This window comes from Neophocaena asiaeorientalis, unplaced genomic scaffold, assembly GCF_003031525.2.
Source record: "Neophocaena asiaeorientalis asiaeorientalis breed wild unplaced genomic scaffold, Neophocaena_asiaeorientalis_V1.1 scaffold571, whole genome shotgun sequence".
Lineage (NCBI taxonomy): Eukaryota > Metazoa > Chordata > Mammalia > Artiodactyla > Phocoenidae > Neophocaena > Neophocaena asiaeorientalis.
This window is the reverse complement of record NW_020175669.1, coordinates 1,579,329-1,596,213: the sequence shown is the minus strand read 5'-3', so window position 1 is coordinate 1,596,213 and position 16,885 is coordinate 1,579,329. Positions and strand designations below refer to the sequence as shown.

Here is a 16,885-nt window from a genome sequence, read left to right as displayed (position 1 = left end):
AACCAAGAAAACTCTCCTGAACCAGTATTTACATGAAATATTTCATGTAACTTGTATGTTGTTCATGCCTACTTAAGATGTGCCCTAATGATTATCTAAGCAGAATTTATATTAAGCTAGTATCAGAAAACATATTTCTAAAACTGTCAAAAATATCTATTCTCATTATCTACAAAGACCTAGTTTGGCATGTAAAAATGTAACTTCATAAAGAAAGCTTTCTACATAGGATTCGTGATCGCTAGAGTAATTTAACACAAATAAATGATAATCAAATTGGAAATTATCTTCCCACTTAATGAAAATACATAATTACTACCTCACTGAAGCCAAGTCCACAATGTCGTCGATATCTTCCTGATAATTTACTGTCCATACTTTGTTGATATTGAGACTCCAGTTCTTCATTAATTTTCTTGTCTTCTTCCCCTGTATGTCCAGTGTACTTTGATTATGTTTCAGTCAAATTAATAAAAATATTTGATTACACAAAAAACCCACAATACAGATGCTATTATATTCAGGGCTGATTTCTCTGTGACTAATTTTACAGCGAATTTTGTGGATGGGTTTATAAACCATAGGTAGTTACCCAACAGATAAAATAATTGAAGGATGTATTTATGATTACTTCTTTAGTAACCAACCCCCTGAAGCACAAGTTGTTTATTAAAGATGAAAAACTTAATTTTTCCCATGTAATAATTCAAACCAGATACAGGAATCTCAGAACTGCTTAAGTTTACATATTGTAACTATTAATTACTAAGAACTTTGGGCATCATGTTTTAGTTTATTTATAGTCTAATAATGGTTCTCCTGAAAGTTTCCTCCTAGTCATGCAGAAAAAATCCTCCAACAAACAAAAGCTTCTGTCTTTGAACAGAAATAATGAAAAGGCACACAATTTTGTTTAGAGAATGGCTAAATAAAATGTAAAATGACCTTGGAATGGCTTCCCTTTATGCCTTTCTTTGCATATCAGTTTACTACACCAACATAAACTTATTTGTAATTTTATCATGCAACATTTGATATATAAATTATTTTTAACATATATTGTTATATATATAAGTTATGAAGCAGAATACTAAACAACCACCTATAAACTTACCACCCAAGAAGTAGAACATTACCAATACCAGTGAAGCTTTCTGTACGTGACATTTTAATTTGTACATGACATTTTAATTTGTAAATACAAGAAGAATTTCATATTTTAAAAGAATGAATGCAATATATTTCCATTCTGCCAAAGCTCAGGGACTCTTTTGCCTTTTGTAGCAGTGCAAATCAATTTGAAATAACTGTTCAACACCAGAAATATAAAACGCCTATTAATTTCTAATGTCTAAGATTAGGGCCAATTTTAAATGGGATAAAACTTTACTTTTCAGCAGACTGAATTCAAATCCAAATTCTAATGCATTTTCTGTTTTTACTTTTAAAGTTTTTCCCCCAAAATTAAAAGAAAAATTAATTTCTTCAGGCATTCCAATGAGTTTATACTCTTCGAAGATTTCAGAGCAAAACTCAGTGAATAAACTAAAAACCAGTATAATATGCCAACTACAACACTGTATATTAAATAATTTACAAAATACATGTAAACTCTAGATACTATAGTTGGCAAGATGAGGCATAAAACCTCACTACAATTAAAATACTACATGTTGTGAGTTAGTAAAAAGACAGAAACTGGTCAGTTTCTTGGTTAGAATATCATATCGATGTACATATACTCAAATCTTTTATGAAAGTATATACTAACTGTTAAATGATATACGTAACATGTTTACATATACTACATATATTTCTAATATTTATTAATCATTAGAACTAATCAACAATTATACATGAAAGTTAGAATATCCCAAAATATGTACAAATATTTCATATTCCAAATTTAGCACCTCCACTTTAATTATATTTTACTTTCTTACCTGTTCGGAAGTGAGATGTGGATTTGTGATCTCCTATAACAAGACGACCAGTATGTTCTTTCTGTAAGAAGGCAGGAAATTTATTAGAATTTGAGACCACTAATTCAACATAATTATTAAGTGTCTACTATGTGCCTGACAATATCCCAGGCTTATGGGATACACTGAAGAAAAAGAACTAAATTAAGATCCCTGTCTTTATGGAACTTACATTCTTGCATGGATAGGGATGGGGAGGGGAGACAAAAATCAGTAAGTAAATTACAGTATGTCTGAAGGCAGTGTAATTACAATAAAGCAAGCAGAGGAAGGGGATAGAAAGTATGTAGAGTTCAAGCTGGAATTTTAAATGGAATAGACAGCTAGAAAAGTGGATCAATCTAAACATTTTCTTTCCTAAAATGCCAGTAAAATGAGTTGGTTTGATTTTTCCACCTTTTCTTTCTGATGTCTCAGGCATATATCATGGAAAGAAAGCAAATGAGATTTAACTGAATAAAAAGAATAGATTTATAATGAACAATGTGATCGAAACTTAAAATATAAAACATAAAAATAACCATTACTATTTAACAACATACCACAAATAGCTAGCTCATTACTTTTGACTACAATAAACACCCACTTTCAAACTATCAAAAAGCACAGAACTTAAAACAATCTAGTTCTATAAAACATAAAAATAAATCTGACTCAACTAATTGGTAATTAGTTACCAACTAATCAGCTTACATAATTCCTCTCAATTTATCAGTTCCAATCCACTCTTCATGGTTCATATTTAGTTTTGAAACCAAGCATGAGCCTGTGGGGCTCCCGGGCATGGAAGCCTTTCCGTGTCCCCAGTTTCTTGTTTATAGGGAACAGACTCCAGCCTCCGTGACACTCCCTGAGTTCCAAAGGGCAGATTTGAACTGTTGCCATGCAGAGACAAGGGAGGAGCAGTCAAGAAACAACAGTGTAGCCTTTGGATAGGGTCCTGGTTCTGCCTGAAGGGATACACATAACAATGAGTTCTTTACAGAACGAAAACCCCCAACAAATGTAAAATGTTAGCATTCTTTATCCCAGATTAAAGGAACCAGAGAAGCTCTTCAAGAGACCATCTGAGGCCAGATTAAAGGAGTCACAGAAACTCATCAGACCACCTGAAGCCAGGCCCTGCACACACCCTGATCCTTATCAGCAACCCTGCCTTTGAACCACTGCTATAAAACTCCTCACCAAATGAGAGGTACTGAGTCTGCTGTGTCCCCCTTTGCCTGGCAGAGCAATAAAGCTGTTCTCTTCTACTTCACCCAAAACTCTGTCTCTGAGATTCAATTCCATACTGGCACACAGACGCCGATTTTTCGGCATCAGTTTCACAAGGTAAATAAAGTGTTTGGGAGACTGGCCAAGATGGCAGAGTAGAAAGATCTTGAGCTCACCTCCTCTCATGAGCACACGAAAATCACAACTATCTGCAGAACAGCTATCGATGAAAAAGACTAGGAACCACCAGAAAAGATCTTCTACAACGAAAGACATCAAGAAGGAACCACAACAACCTGGATATAATCAAATTCCACACCCCTTGGGGTGGGTGATCCACAAACTGGAGAATAATTACACTGCAGAGGTTCTCCTACAGGAGTGAGAGTTCTGAGTCCGACATCAGGCTCCCCAGCCCAGGGGTCTGGTACCAGGAAGATGAGCCCCCAGAGCATTTGGCTTTGAAGGCCACTGGGGCTTAACTGCAGGAGCTCCACAGGACTGGGGGAAATACACTTCACTCTTCGAGGGAGCACACAAAATCTCACTTGCACCCGGACACAGGGCAAAAGCAGTAATTTGATAGGCACCTGGGCCAGACCTACGTCTTAGTCTTGGAGAGTCTGCTGGAGACACGGGGTGGTAGGGGGACTGTGGCTCACCCTAGGGACACAGACACTGATGGCAGAATACCGGGGAACACTGTTGGTGGCTGACATCTTGGCTCATTAGTTCCAAGACCTTATCCCACCCAACAGTCTGTAGGTGCTAGTGCTGGGACTCCTCAGGCTAAACAACTAACTGGGCAGGGACACTGCCCCACCCCTCAGCAGACAGGCTGCCTAGAGACTTACTGAGCCCACAGCCACCTCAAGATATGCCCCCTAGACATGGCTCTGCCCATGAGAGGACTAAGACCCAGCTCCACCCACTAGTGGGCAGACACTAGCCCCTCCCTCCAGGAAGCCTGCACAAGCCTCTAGAGCAGCCTCACCACCCAGGGGGCAGACACCAGATGCAAGAAAAATATGATTCCCGCAGACTACGGACCAAGTCTGCCCACAGCAGGCCAGACTGTGCCCGCTAGCAGGCTAATGCAACCTTCAGGACACCCTGGACCCCATAACCAACTGTGTCAAGAACCACCTCCTAACCCCAAATCTTTTATGTGCTCTGGGATCCAGGGGCCCTGCAGCCAGACTCCAGGAACCAGCTCTGACTGCCCAGTTGCCTCCAGAATCCGGCTTAACCTGCCAATGGGTGGGCAACAGCCCCAGAGTCTTCATGAACCTGACTCTGACCACCCAGCCAGCACTAGCCTTGGGGCCCCCTAGGGTTCTGCAAGCAGTCACTTCATGACCAGGGCCTGTTGAACAGCAGCCAGCAGCATCCACACAAGGCAGGGCCTGGCAACCAACCAGACTAGGGGCCAACCAAGCCCCCCAGATCACCCACATAGGCCACCACAACAGAAGGACCCACACAGCCCTCTTAGGAGGAAACTCTAGAGTATATAGCTTGGGTGGCGAGAAGGGAGTGCACTGCTGGGATGCATAGGACACATCCTAGAGGGCCACTTCTCCAAAGTCAAGAAATGTAACTAACCTACCACATACATAAAAATACCAACTTAGACAAAATGATGTGGCAGAGGAATATGTTCCAGATGAAGGAACAAGATAAAACCCCAGAAGAACTAACTGGAGATAGGCAATCTACCTGAGAAAGAGTTCAGAATAATGATTGTAAAGATGACCAAAGAATTTGGGAGGAGAATGGATGCCAGAGCAAGAAGTTAGAAGTTTTTAACAAAGAGTTAGAAAATTTAAAGAACAACCAAACAGAGATGAAAAATACAATAACTGAAATGAAAAATACACCAGAAGGAATAAATAGTAGACTGAGTGATATAGAAGAATGGATCAGTGAGCTGGAGGACAGAGTACTGGAAATCACTGCCACTGAACAGAAAAAAGAATGAAAAGAAATGAGGACAGTTTCAAAGATCTCTGGGACAACATCAAGCACACTAATATTAGCATTAAAGAGGTCCCAGAAAGAGAAAACAGAAAGAAAAAGCCTGAGAAAATATTTGAAGAGATAATAGCTGAAATATTCCTTAACCTGGGAAAGGAAACAGTCACTCAAGTCCAGGAAGTGCAAAGAATCAAGGAACACACCAAGACACAATGTAATCAAGATGACAAAAATTAAAGATAAAAGAGAATATTAAAAGCAGCAAGGGAAAAGCAATAAATTACAAGGGAATTCCATAAGGCTATCAGCTGATTTTTCAACAGAAACTGAAGACCAGAAAGGAGTGCCACGATATATTTAAAAAAAGTGATGAAAGGGAAAAACCTACAAGCAAGAATACTCTACCTAGCAGAGCTCCTGTTCAGATTTGATGGAGAAATCAAAACTTTTACAGACAAATAAAAGCTAAAAGAATTCAGCACCACCAAGCTAGCTTTAGAACAAATGCTAAAGGAACTTATCTAGATGAAAAAGAAAAGGCCACAACTAGAAACAAGAAAATTAAGAAATGAAAAAGCTCACAGACAAAGGCAAACATAGGAAATAATCCAAATGCAAACCAGTAGGGAAGCTGACAGACAAAAGTAGAAAAATTATCTGTATCTACAATAAGCAGTTAAGGGATACACAAAGCAATTAGATATGAAATATGATATCAAGGGCTTCCCTGGTGGCGCAGTGGTTGGGAGTCCCCTGCGTCGGGTTTGTGCCCCGGTCAGGGAAGATCCCACATGCCGCGGAACGGCTGGGCCCGTGAGCCATGGCCGCTGAGCCTGTGCGTCCGGAGCCTGTGCTCCCCAACGGGAGAGGCCACAACGGTGAGAGGCCTGCGTACCGCAAAAAAAAAAAAAAAAAAAAAAAAAAGATATCAAAGACAGTAATTGTGAGGGGAGGAGAGTACCAACACAGGATTTCAAAAATGCATTTGTAATTAAGAGAACAGCAACTTAAAACAATCACGTATACATACAGACCGCTCTACAAAAATCTCATGGTAACCACAACCTAAAAATCTATAATAGATATACACAAAAATTATCCACAACACTAGAGACAGTCATCAAATCACAAGAGAAGAGAACAAAAGGTGAAAGACCTACAAAAACAAATCCAAAACAATTTTAGGAGAGGGAGCTGTGTAAGAGGAAAGGTTTTCTAACCTCAGGAACCCCCTTCACCAGCTGGGAAAAATCAGCCAGGACTGAAAGTGAGCTTCACTGGCTCAGAGGAGTGCAGCAACAGGCTTTAGGAAGGCAGAACAAAGAGAGACCAGCACTGATGGTCCTGGCCACCTCGCTCTACTTACTCCCCAGCCTGAGATGTGTGTCTGCTGGTGCGAGGGGGCTGGGTGCTAAAACTCAGGCTTTAGGGGACAGACCTGGGGAGAGGACTGGGGTTGACTGCGCGGAGACAGCCAAAATGTACTGGAGTATGGCCCAGGCCACAAGGTGTGAGCAGGATAATGCCTGGGTCCACCATAGAAGCCCCACTGGTAATGTGCTCATGAAGGGAGGGTCAGGACCCCACCACAGCAGCCTCATTCTCTTTGTGCTCACAGTGGGCACAACTCTTGACTCTATGAGCTCTGCTAGTAGACAAGCCCTGATGGTTGCCTACACACAGAGGTGGGGCTGAAATATGAGCTGTGTCCAGCCAGCACCTTTGAGACTTTGGCAGATTTATGCCTCTGGTGCCTTTGTAAGCTCAGCACCTGGGGGACATCCAAGCAGATTATTGGTGCTTCTGTGATTAGGGCGGGTCCAGGGCTAATTCCATAGCTCCCAAGGTGGGTCCAGGTGTCCGACTATGGTGGGTCATGGTGCCTGACTTTGGCAGATCTGCACTGGTTGCTTTCTGATAACTGCGCCTGAGGGGCATCTGGGCCAACTGACTGTATTCCCACAGCTGAAGCGGGGCCAAGAGCAGTGCCAACAACAGTGTACTTTGTGAGTACTCATGACAGGTGACAGGAGACACCACAGAGCATACTTTCCAGTGGACAGCTCCTGGGAAGAATACCCAGTGGCTCCTCTCCCAGTGGGAGCACTCTAGTCCCATCTACCTCACATTGCAGTTTAGCAACGGATCTGAGTGCTTTTACTCCAACACCTGGGGAGCAGACCCTGCCTCTGGCAGGGCTGTGACAGCTACAGGGCAAAGTGGAGGCCCCTGTTCAACATCCAGTGCAGGCTCTGGTCACCACAACACCAATCACACCCCCTATCAAGGGGAAAAGGGCAAGCACACATTGAGGAAAGACGTGGCAGTCATCCATACTAAAAACAGCCTTTGTACCAAAAATATTAGACTCATTCAGGCTACACAGGGGCATTCCCACATAAAAACAGCCCTTTAAGACCACAGTAGATAACTGTTTCTCCTAAAGTCATAGAGTCAGAGAAACAAGTAAAATGAAGAAACACAGGAACTGCTCCCAACTAAAAGAACAAGAGAAATCCCCTGGAAGTACAAACGATGAAACACCTCTCCAGTCTACTAGACCCCGAGTCCAAACAGAAGGTAATAAAAATACTAAAGGAATTAACAAAGACTATCAGAAGAAACGCAGATCACTGTTACAAGAAACTAGAACTATAAAGAGGAGCCAATTAATATTAGAAAACTCATCTGCCAAGACAAAACTTGAGCTAAAGGCAATAAATAGCGAACTAAATAATGCAGAAGAACAAATAAGTGATCTGGAAGACAGAATAATGGAAATCACCCAATCAGAACGGCAGACAAAAAGACAAGTGAAAAAAAAATGAAAGCAATATACGAGACTTATGGGATAAAATAGAGCAAGTCAATCTACACATAATAGGATCCCAGAAGGAGAAGAAAGAAAAAAGGGGATTGAAAATGCATTTGAAGAAATTATGGCTGAAAACTTCCCAAACCAAAAGGAAACAGATATCCAGGTACAAGAAAAACAGAGTCGGAAACAAGATGAACCCAAAGCAAAGCTACACCATGACATATTATAATTAAAATGGCAAAAGTTGAAGTGAGGATTCTAATGGCAGCAAGAGAGAAAGTTACTTACAAGGAAACCCTCATAAGTCTATCAGCTGACTTCTCTATAGAAACACTGCAGGACAGAAGGGAGTGGCAAGACATATTCAAAGTCCTAAAAGGGAAGAACCTGCAACCTAGCATACTCTATGCAGCAAGATTATCATTTAGAATAGAAAGAGAGATAAAGAATTTCCCAGACAAGTGAAAACTGAAAGAATACAGCAATACAAAACCTAAACAGACATTTCTCCTAAGAAGACATACAGATGGCCAACATGAAAAGATGTTTAACATTGCTAATTATTAGAGAAATGCAAATCAAAACTACAGTGAGGGATCACCTCACACCAGTCAAAACAGCTATCATCAAAAAATCCACAAACAGGGCTTCCCTGGTGGCGCAGTGGTTGCGAGTCCACCTGTTGATGCAGGGGACACGGGTTCGTGTCCCGGTCCGGGAAGATCCCACATGCCACGGAGCGGCTAGGCCCGTGAGCCATGGCCGTTGAGCCTGCACGTCCAGAGCCTGTGCTCTGCAACAGGAGAGGCCATAACAGCGAGAGGCCCACATACCGCAAAAAAAAAAAAAAAAAAAAAAAATCCAAAAACAATAAATGCTGGAGAGGGTGTGAAGAGAAGGGAACCCTTCTATGCTGTTGGTGGGAATGTAAACTGGTACAGCCACTATGGAGAACAGTATGGAGGTTCCTTTAAAAACTAAAAATAGAGCTACCATATGACCCTGCAATCCCACTCCTGGGCATATATCCAGAGAAAAACATGGTCCGAAAGGATACATGCACCCCAATGTTCATTGCACCACCGTTTACAACAGCCAAGACAGGGAAGCAACCTAATGCCCATGACAGAGGAATGGATAAAGAAGATGTGGTACATGTAAACAATGGAGTATTACTCAGCCATTAAAAAGAAGGAATTAATGCCCTTTTTAGCAATATGGATGGACCTAGAGACTGTCATACTGAGTGAAGTAAGTCAGACAGAGAAAGAGAAATCTCATATGATACTGTGGTGTGGTACACATATACAATGGAGTATTACTCAGCCATAAAAAAGAATAATGTCAGTTGCAGCAACATGGATAGACCTAGAAATTATCATACTAAATGAAGTCAGACAGAAAAAGACAAACATCATATGCTATCACTTATATGTGGAATCTAAAAAAATGATACAAATGAACTTATTTACAAAACAGAAACAGACTCTCAGACTTTGAAAACAAACATATGGTTACCAAAGGGGAAAGGTGGGAGGGGAGGGATAAATTAGGAATTTCAGATTAACATATACATGCTACTATATATAAAATAGATAATCAACAAGGACCTACTGTATAGCACAGGGAACTCTACTCAATATCCTGTAATAACCTATATGGGAAAAGAACCTGAAAAAGAATGGATATATGTATATCTATAACTGAATCAGTTTGCTGTACACCTGAAACTAACACAACACTGTAAATCAACCTTACTCTAATATAATATAAACATTAAATTAAAATAAAAAATAAAATAAACAACAAAGTCCTAGTGTATAGTACAGGAACTATATTCAATATCTTGTAGTAAACTATAATGGAAAATAATATGAAAAAGAATATATATATAGTACAGCAAAGTATCACTTTGCTGTATGCCAGAAAGTAACACCACATTGTAACTGAACTATATTTCAATAAAAAATATATAAGTAAACAAAATGAGAAAAAACAGAAAACAAAAGCAGTTATAAGAGGAAAGTTAATAGCAATACAAGCTTACCTCAGGAAAGAAGATAAATCTCAAACAGCCTAACCTTACACCTAAAGCAACTAGAGATAGAAGAACAAATAAGGCCCAAAGTTAACAGAGGGAAAGAAATCATAAAGATCAGAGCAGAAATAAGAAAATAATAGAAAAGATCAATGAAACTAAAAGCTGATCCTTTGAAAAAATAAACAAAATTGATAAACCTTTAGCCAGACTCATCAAGAAAAAAAGGGCTCAAATCAATATTAAAAATGAAAAAGGAGAAGTTACAACTGACATCACAGAAATACAAAAGATCACAAGAGACTACTACTACAACCAATTTATACACCAGTAAAATGGACAACCTAGGAAAAATGGACATTCTTAGAAAGGTACCATCTCCCAAGACTGAACCAAGAGGAAATAGAAAATATGAAGGGACTAATAACAAGTATTGAAGTTGAAACGGTGATTTAAAAACTTCCAACGGACAAAAGTCCAGAACCAGATGGCTTCACAGTGGAATTCCATCAAGCATTTAGAGATGAGTTAACACCTATCCTTCTAAAACCTCCTGCAGAGGAAGGAACACTCCCAAACTCATTTTATGAAGTCACCATCACCCTGATACCAAAACCAGACAAAGATAACACACAAAAAGAAAATTACAGGCCAATATCACTGATGAACATAGACACACAAATCCTCAACAAAACACTAGCAAACTGAATCCAACAAAACATTAAAAAGATCATACACCATGATCAAGTGGGATTTATCCCAGGGATGCATGGATTTTTCAATATCTGCAAATCAATGTGTGATACACCACTTTAACAAACTGAATAATAAAAACCAAATGATCATCTTGTATTCACAAGATGCTGTGGCCTGCTGTATCAGTAAATGAAGGATATTGTGGCCATCAAACCAGCAGCCACACCCAACTGTGCACCCTGAGGGGATTCAGGATGGTGAAAAGCATGAAACTGGCCCTAGATAGTTAAGGTGTATATCAAAGGAATGATTTCAATGAGTCCAGACTCTTGAAACTTCCCACACGTGGAAAAGTGTTAAATTCATTAACTTGACATGTTTGGATTTCCATAATTAAGTTTCTTTAATTAACAGTAATCCTTTGATGTTTCAACTACCTAGTTTTTGATGCAAAATGCGTATATCCTGGCTCCTCCCTTACCTCTTTGGAGCAGTCCCTCAGAGCAATATGAGAGGCTGACTTAAGTCCTCAGGAAATCCGCCAAATAAAACATAATTCTCCACTTTTAGGCTGTGTATTTTTTTCAGTTGACAGTTTTGGTGACCAGGAAGGGACTCAGAGCAGACGTCTCTGCTTTGCCTGAACTCTACAAGGAACTGGGGCCTTGGTACCAGCAGAGGCCTGTTGTGCCCATCTGGCTCCGAAGAGTCCAGATGAATTTGGGTGAGTCCCTCCTGGTTCTTGGATCTCCCAATTACTGGCTGATGATCCTGAGTTTTATTTGGCGGTCGCTAACAGGTACTGGCTCCGCAGTTAAAAGATATTGGGGAGTGGCCCCTGCTAGTTGAAAAATACTAGGGGAGCCCAGTTGAAAGACACTGGGAGAAAGTGCCCCCTACCTGAAAGATACTAGAGTAACTCAACTGAAAGACACCAGGATTTCCTCAGTTTGAAAGATACTGAGCAGTCTCAGCTGAACGGTTGGTTAGGTAAGAGGTTTACCTGACATTTTCCTCAAATTGGCTATCTTGACAAGAATGTGTCAGGATAAAAGTGCACTAATAAAATTTTATGCCTGAGAAATTCAAGTTCAAATGGGAAACAGATTCTCTCAGAGAAATGAGGGGCGTCAGAAAGCCAACCTCCAACTAGCACTCTAGCCAGATTCATGTATGTACAGAGCTCATACCTGCAAGTAAATAAAGGAAATCTTGCTCTGAAAATGACTAAATGGAGCTCTTTTATTGTATACGCAGCTATTTTAGAAAAAGTTGGCTTGATAAAAACATATTTTCAGAATTCTGATGTTAAAAAAACAAAAGCCCTTCTAGGGGGAAGTTGCATTCCTCCTCCTGTGTCTTTGAGATGTAAATGTTTTATCTGATCTTCAGGCGTGTGCGTGTGTATGTGTGTGTTTTGAGTACTTGGTCTCTGTCATCCAAAAGGTACACATATGGTGTACATTTAGCAGCCAATCGAATTGCCTCTCCCGCCGCAGAGCACAGGCTCCAGACGCGCAGGCCCAGCGGCCATGGCTCACGGGCCCAGCCGCCCCGCGGCATGTGGGATCTTCCCAGACCGGGGCACGAACCTGTGTCCCCTGCATCAGCAGGCGGACTCTCAATCACTGCGCCACCACAGAAGCCCCCTGAGCAGGCTTTTGTCTGAATTTTTGCCATCTTAACCTTCATTGCGTCAGCCTGTTTAGTGAGGGCCTTTACTTTCTTAGACTATTTTTGGGAGTAAACTTTCTGGATCTGTTTAGGTCGCATCCTTCACACTCTCCTGTGGGGAAGCCTCTTGCATCCTATTGGTTTAAGTCACTATTAACATATATCTCATTAATGGCCAGACGACAGATCCTTTAAATTGGAGAAACTTCTAAATTGGTAAATTTTTAGAGAACTCTCATTATCAACAGGTGTTTTATTGATATCTATGGGGAAAAAAAAATTAAAGGTGGGAAAAAAATATATAATGGTTTACCTAAGAACTCGCTTAGTTTAAAACAAACCAAAAAAACTGGTTTGGGAAACCTTATTGTGGTTTCTGCTTTCCCTCTTACAGATGCTAATAAAAACATTAGAATAATTAATTAGGTTAACAGAAAAATAAGAGAAAAAACTAAAGGGAAAGTCTAGAGACTCTTTCCCCACAAGGTAAACTTTTTAATGGAACTTATCCCAAATGGATAAAGAAATCTTAAGATGATTACTTTAAAATGGGATAAATAAAATGAATGTTAATGGGATTAAAACAAAACATCTTGATACAACATTACCTAAGGTTCAATGGGCCAAATGGAACCCCCTCTCCACTGTACTGGTACCCAACATTAAAGGACCCCAAGCAAGTCCGCTCTCTTTACCCCTGTTTAAAATATATATATTTAAATGGTGGAAGAAAATTACACTGAGGTACCTGACCAATAATTACTTGGGGCAACAATTAGGCCAATTAATCAAGTTGACAAAAGGGCCTGAGTCAGTTGGCTCAACCCCTCACTGGGCACCCCAGAGCCTTTTATACAAAATAGATAAAATGGTCAGAGAATAAAAGGAAAGCTTCTAGGACTCCTTGTAATACCAAGACTTGTTGATTGGGTCCTAAGAGAAACTAACGTCAAATGTGTAAAAGTTGGCAGAATTGAGAAGAAACTTTATAAAAATTGGTATTTATGTTCACCAATCTACAGAATGCTAATGTAAAAGACAGTTCATAATTGCTTACTTCTTAGTATTCACTAGAAATCGAAGTTTTTAAGGGTTGAGAATTCTAATTTAAATATGAAATTAAAGCTACTAGAAATAATACAGAAAAACAGTTCAGTATGCTAGAAAAATAAGTGTGTTGTGAACAAAGAAGGTATGAGGAATGGATCTGCATTTTGTTAAGGGAAAAGAAAATAATTTTGTCCTAGAGCTAGTTGTTTCTAGATGAGAAAAGTAAGAGACAAAATAATACGGATATAGAAAGTGATAGAAGGATTGTGGAAAAGGAACCCTGAGAAAAGAATTTTGTACACGGTCAGGATTGACTAAACTCAGGTTGAATTTAATTACGTAAATGGATTTTGTTATTAAAAGTAGACTGGTACACGATTGGATTTGGTTCCTCTGTTTAAAGAACAAAGGTTTCTTAGAACACTGCTTCTGACAATGGATTGTGTGAGTTTCTCCGTCTTTAAGTGATCTATATTTGCTTTTGAAATCTTTTGTCACTGTGGTTAAGTATTATTTCACAGTGACATATGATCCTATTTGACCAAGTGTTGATATTTTTGACAAACTCCCCAAATATCAAATTCTAAAGTTCTTTTGACTTCCAGCTAACTCTGGGATGCTTCAAAGGAACCAAGACACCTCAGAGAGTAATGTCAAACTAATTAGCTTATCTGGTATGATAAATTAATCAGCTGGCCAAAAAGTTCATTCTGTTTTAAAGTAAAAACAAAAGACACCACATTTTTCATTTTCACCAAGAACTTTATTTATTTTTTAAAAAATATTTAGGGACTTCCCTGGTGGCACAGTGGTTAAGAGTCCACCTGCCAATGCAGGGGACACGGGTTCGAGCCCTGGTCCAGGAAGATCCCACATGCCGCAGAGCAACTAAGCCTGTGCACCACAACTACTGAGCCTGCACTCTAGAGCCCACGAGCAACAACTACTGAAGCCTGTGCACCTAGAGCCCATGCTCCACAAAAAGAGAAGCTACCACAATGAGAAGCCTGTGCACTGCAACAAAGAGTGGCCCCCCTCACCGCAACTAGAGAAAGCCTGCGTGCAGCAACGAAGATCCAATGCAGCCAAAAATAAACACACAAATATTTATTTGGCCGTGTTGGGTCTTAGTTGTAGCACACAGGATTTTTAGCTGTGGCATATGGGATCTTTAGTTGCAACATGTGAACTCTTAGTTGCGGCATGTGGGATCTAGTTCCCTGACCAGGGATCGAACCTGGGTCCCCTGAATTGGGAGTGTGGAGTCTTAGCCACTGGACCACCAGGGAAGTCCTACCAAGAACTTTACTGAACGTATTCACTGTTTTGTTCCACTACCTTCTGCCATTTTTCAGGCAACTTCATAATTCCATCTTCCTAAAAATTTTATCTTTTTGAGCAAAGAACTGTTCCAGCTGCCTTTTACAGTATTCCAGGGAATTGAAATTCTTTCCATTAAGAGAATTTTGTAAAGACCGAAATAAATGGAAATCCAAAGGTGCCATGTCTGGTGAATATGGCAGATGAATCAGAATGTCCCAGCCAAGCTGTAACAGTTTTTGCCTGGTCATCAAAGAAACACACAGTCTTGTGTTATCCTGATGGAAGATTATGCATTTTCTGTTGACTAATTCCAGATGCTTTTCGTCGAGTGCTGCTTTCAGCTGGTCTAACTGGGAGAAGTACTTTTTGGAATTAATCATTTGGTTTTCTGGAAGGAGCTCATAATAGAGGATTCCCTTCCAATCCCACCATATATACAACATCACCTTCTTTGGATGAAGCCCGGCCTTTGGTGTGATTGATGGTGGTTCATTTCGCTTGCCCCATGATCTCTTCCATTTCACATTATTCTACAGTATACACTTTTCATTACCCATCACAATTTGTTTTAAAAACGGAACATTTTTGTTAGGTTTTAGTAGAGAATGGCATGTGGAAATACGGTCAAGAAGGTTTTTTCCACTTATGAGGAACCCAAACATCAAAGCGATGAACATAACCAAACTGGTGGAAATGATTTTCAGTGCTTGATTTGGATGTTCTATGTAGGCTATCTTCCATGTGGTGTAACATTGACTGTTCTCAATTAATGTCTTGATTTGATTGCTGTCAACTTCAAATGGTCTACCTGACCACGGAGCATCGTACGGCGAGAAATCTCCAGCACAAAACTTTGCAAACCACTTTTGACACATTCAATCAGTCAAAGGTACTTTATCACAGTACCGTCTCCATACACTGCACAAATCTTTGTTTGCGTTTTAGTTGTGTTTCTACCTTTCTTGAAATAATAAAGCATAATATGCTGAAACTGTTGCTTTTTTTTCCTCTTCAATATTAAAATGGCTACACAAAAATTCACCAGTTTTGATAAAGTTTTTTTAAAATGCACACTGATATGACAACTGTCACAATACAATCTAACAAAATTGTTTCGAATGAAGTTAAAGACAACTAAGTGCTACGAGAGACAACCTATGGAAAAACCAAACGAACTTTTTGGCCAACCAATACTTGCAAAGCACTGCCAAGTAACTAGCGATGAACCTTATGTTATATTGTATGTATAAATGTCATTAATACAGATATTCCAAAATTTATATGAAATTACTAAAATCTGAGATATCCTGGTATAATGTTATCAATCATAATTCTAGTTATTATCAAAATATCCAACTTCCTTGTCAACTGCATTGTAATCAGATCTTTAACCATGGCATTTTAAGTCCTGTCATTTATAGTCATTGTTTTATTCTGATGCTTTTATAAAAGGAAGATCTTCAAGATGATTCATAAAAAGGACTTTTTAACAAGTATAAGTTTCTGATAACTTTTAGATCATACCACTGAACTGGGTAAGAAATGACAAAACTCTAATGTAAAACCTGACTACTTCATCCAAATCAACAGGAATTACATGGGACTGAATGAATTTATAAATATGATTTATAACTTTATGACTTTTTTGGGGAAATATATTGGCTTTTCCTCTTTGTTTTCCAGAAAAACTTTTCCTCTATTATGCTATGACCTACAAGTTGATCAAGTATTCTTTTATAAACAAAAATAAAACATATTTTTTCCTCTCTACCTAATCCTTCCATATTTGGCTTCTCCACCTGGCTCTCCTATGGACTTGATGGTTTACTGTGACCAGATTACAACTAGTTATACTAATCACTGTTTTCTCTTTGAATTTTATTTATTTTTTTATACAGCAGGTTCTTATTAGTTATCTATTAATCATTGTTTTAATTTGTTCTCTTTGTTCCTGAATTGTTTATGCTCTGTGTCTCTCTCTGCTGTACTATGACCTTATTAATGTTACTGACTATATTAATTATCCTGTCTAGTTTATAAGATTGTCTCTTACCCAATGTGTAACCAGGTCTCCAAAATAATTAATGATGGCTAAAGGTCTTGAAACAGTTG

General features: G+C 39.3%; 1 protein-coding gene across 1 annotated transcript in view; it reads right to left on the bottom strand.

Moving 5' to 3' along the window:
- The window catches only part of CUNH11orf58 (chromosome unknown C11orf58 homolog), a 29,420-nt gene that overhangs the window by 1,890 nt on the left and 10,645 nt on the right, over positions 1–16,885 (bottom strand). The window contains exons 3-4 of the mRNA XM_024731572.1: positions 1,944–2,004; positions 320–429 (exon numbers count right to left, since the gene is read on the bottom strand). Of these exons, the coding sequence (XP_024587340.1) occupies positions 320–429; positions 1,944–2,004 (171 nt within the window). The remainder of the gene's footprint in view (positions 1–319; positions 430–1,943; positions 2,005–16,885) is intronic.